The 1,803-nt window shown below is 44.9% G+C and overlaps 1 protein-coding gene across 1 annotated transcript in view; it reads left to right on the top strand.

Annotated features, from left to right (window-relative positions):
- Positions 1-1,803, top strand: part of nsmaf (neutral sphingomyelinase (N-SMase) activation associated factor) — a gene marked incomplete in the record, with an annotated part of 21,198 nt that overhangs the window by 11,098 nt on the left and 8,297 nt on the right. Inside the window, 5 exon segments of the mRNA XM_014001628.1 lie at positions 327-503; positions 581-660; positions 732-822; positions 908-971; positions 1,064-1,115. Coding sequence (XP_013857082.1) covers positions 327-503; positions 581-660; positions 732-822; positions 908-971; positions 1,064-1,115 — 464 coding nt within the window.

Genomic DNA, 1,803 nt, shown 5'->3' on the forward strand with positions numbered 1-1,803 from the left:
ATATGAAACAAATAAAATAAAACACACACAAAGCAGAACACAGCTAAATGTACCAAAAGTTTGTCTGTGTGATGTTAGAATTTTCATTTTTTTCGGTAAGAGGTTTTTATTTAATAGAATTTTTGGACAAAAAAATCGCAATATATCATAATATATCGCCTTGCTTACAGTATCACAATAAATCGGGATATATCGTATCGTGACCCCTCTGTCATGATATGTATCGTATCGCCAAATTCTTGCAAATACACAGCCCTAATATGAAGGTTTAACTCTTAAATTAATTAGTTTCTTGAGTAAATCAGTTATTTTTCCTGCTGCCTCAGAGAACCAGGTGACGGAGCACACAGCAGAGAGCTACATGCTGCAGTGGCAGCGAGGTCACCTCAGTAACTACCAGTACCTGCTGCACCTCAACAACCTGGCCGACCGCAGCTGCAACGACCTGTCGCAGTACCCCGTCTTCCCCTGGGTGGTGGCCGACTACACCAGCTCTCAGTTAGGTGGGTCCGCCGGGTCCGACGGCTCGGGACTCTGGAGGTGCTTATTCAGAACCGTTCCTGTTTTCCCCCCACAACAGATGTGACGGACCCCGCCTCGTTCAGAGACCTGAGCAAACCTGTGGGAGCCCTGAACAAAGAGCGACTGGACGGGCTGCTGGTGAGAGGCTGTTAGATTTTAAACACGAGGAATAAAAGTCTCTTCATGACCTCAGAGCTGTGTTCAAACAGGCCCGCTACCAAGGCATGCCTGAGCCCCGCTTCATGTACGGAAGCCACTACTCGTCTCCAGGATACGTCCTCTTCTACCTGGTCAGAGTTGGTACGATGTTACAGCTACAGTCTGCAGCTTTTCAAAGTAAAATACCCTGATGAGTGTTAACAAATGACTTTTGGTGAACGTCCAGCTCCAGAGCACATGCTGTGTCTCCAGAACGGCCGGTATGACCACGCAGACCGCATGTTCAACAGGTACAGTTCACCTGAAACCACTCTTTTTTTTTCTTTTTAAGAGAGACTAGATGATTGTGTTGTATTTAAAGCCATGTTTTTATTCCCTGCAGCATCAGTGAAACCTGGAAAAACTGCCTGGAAGGAGCGACRGACTTCAAAGAGGTGAAAGTTTTTATCTTTTTTTTCCAAACTTCACTGTGGTTGTTGGAGTTAAAGGTTTGACTTCATGATTTTGTTGATGATCAGAGTATCTAAGCGTGCTTGTTTGGACTGTTTGGTAGTGTTATCAGGCAGTTGCTTGAGTAAAATCAGTGMGTAAAGGTCAGCAGAAACAAGCGGTCTCGTAGAAACTTTAAACAGGATTTGATGGAGTTTGGTGGCTGGTCCAGATGTTGGAACCTGAAGGAACTCAACATGCGTTGCAAAGGTTTTGGTCAGAAATGAGGTCCGTCACGTGTGACAAACCCTACACAGCAAAATCCAATGTGTTAATTTAAAGCACTGTTGAATTTAACACTTTTTCTGAGTTTATATAATCCTCACTTTAAGGTAAACTTCCTCATGGCAGAGCACACCCCCCACCTCCCCCCTCCTCACACCGCCCATGACTCCTGCAGGCTCTGGGGTGAAAGTGAAAGTGAAACTTAATTTTCTGCTGAGTTCCTAACACTACTTCTCACTCAGTGAAGCTCTTTTCAGATTCAAAATACCTTTGAGGAAATGTATTTTCAGATGCCAACTAAACTGCATCATAGCACAAACCCCCCCTCCTCCCCGCACCGAAATGGGCGGGACAGAAGCGGAAGATGGTTCTTAAAGAGACAGAGGCCAATTTCAAGGTGTTTAGAAG

Source organism: Austrofundulus limnaeus, unplaced genomic scaffold, assembly GCF_001266775.1.
Source record: "Austrofundulus limnaeus strain Quisiro unplaced genomic scaffold, Austrofundulus_limnaeus-1.0 Scaffold9, whole genome shotgun sequence".
NCBI classification, from domain to species: domain Eukaryota; kingdom Metazoa; phylum Chordata; class Actinopteri; order Cyprinodontiformes; family Rivulidae; genus Austrofundulus; species Austrofundulus limnaeus.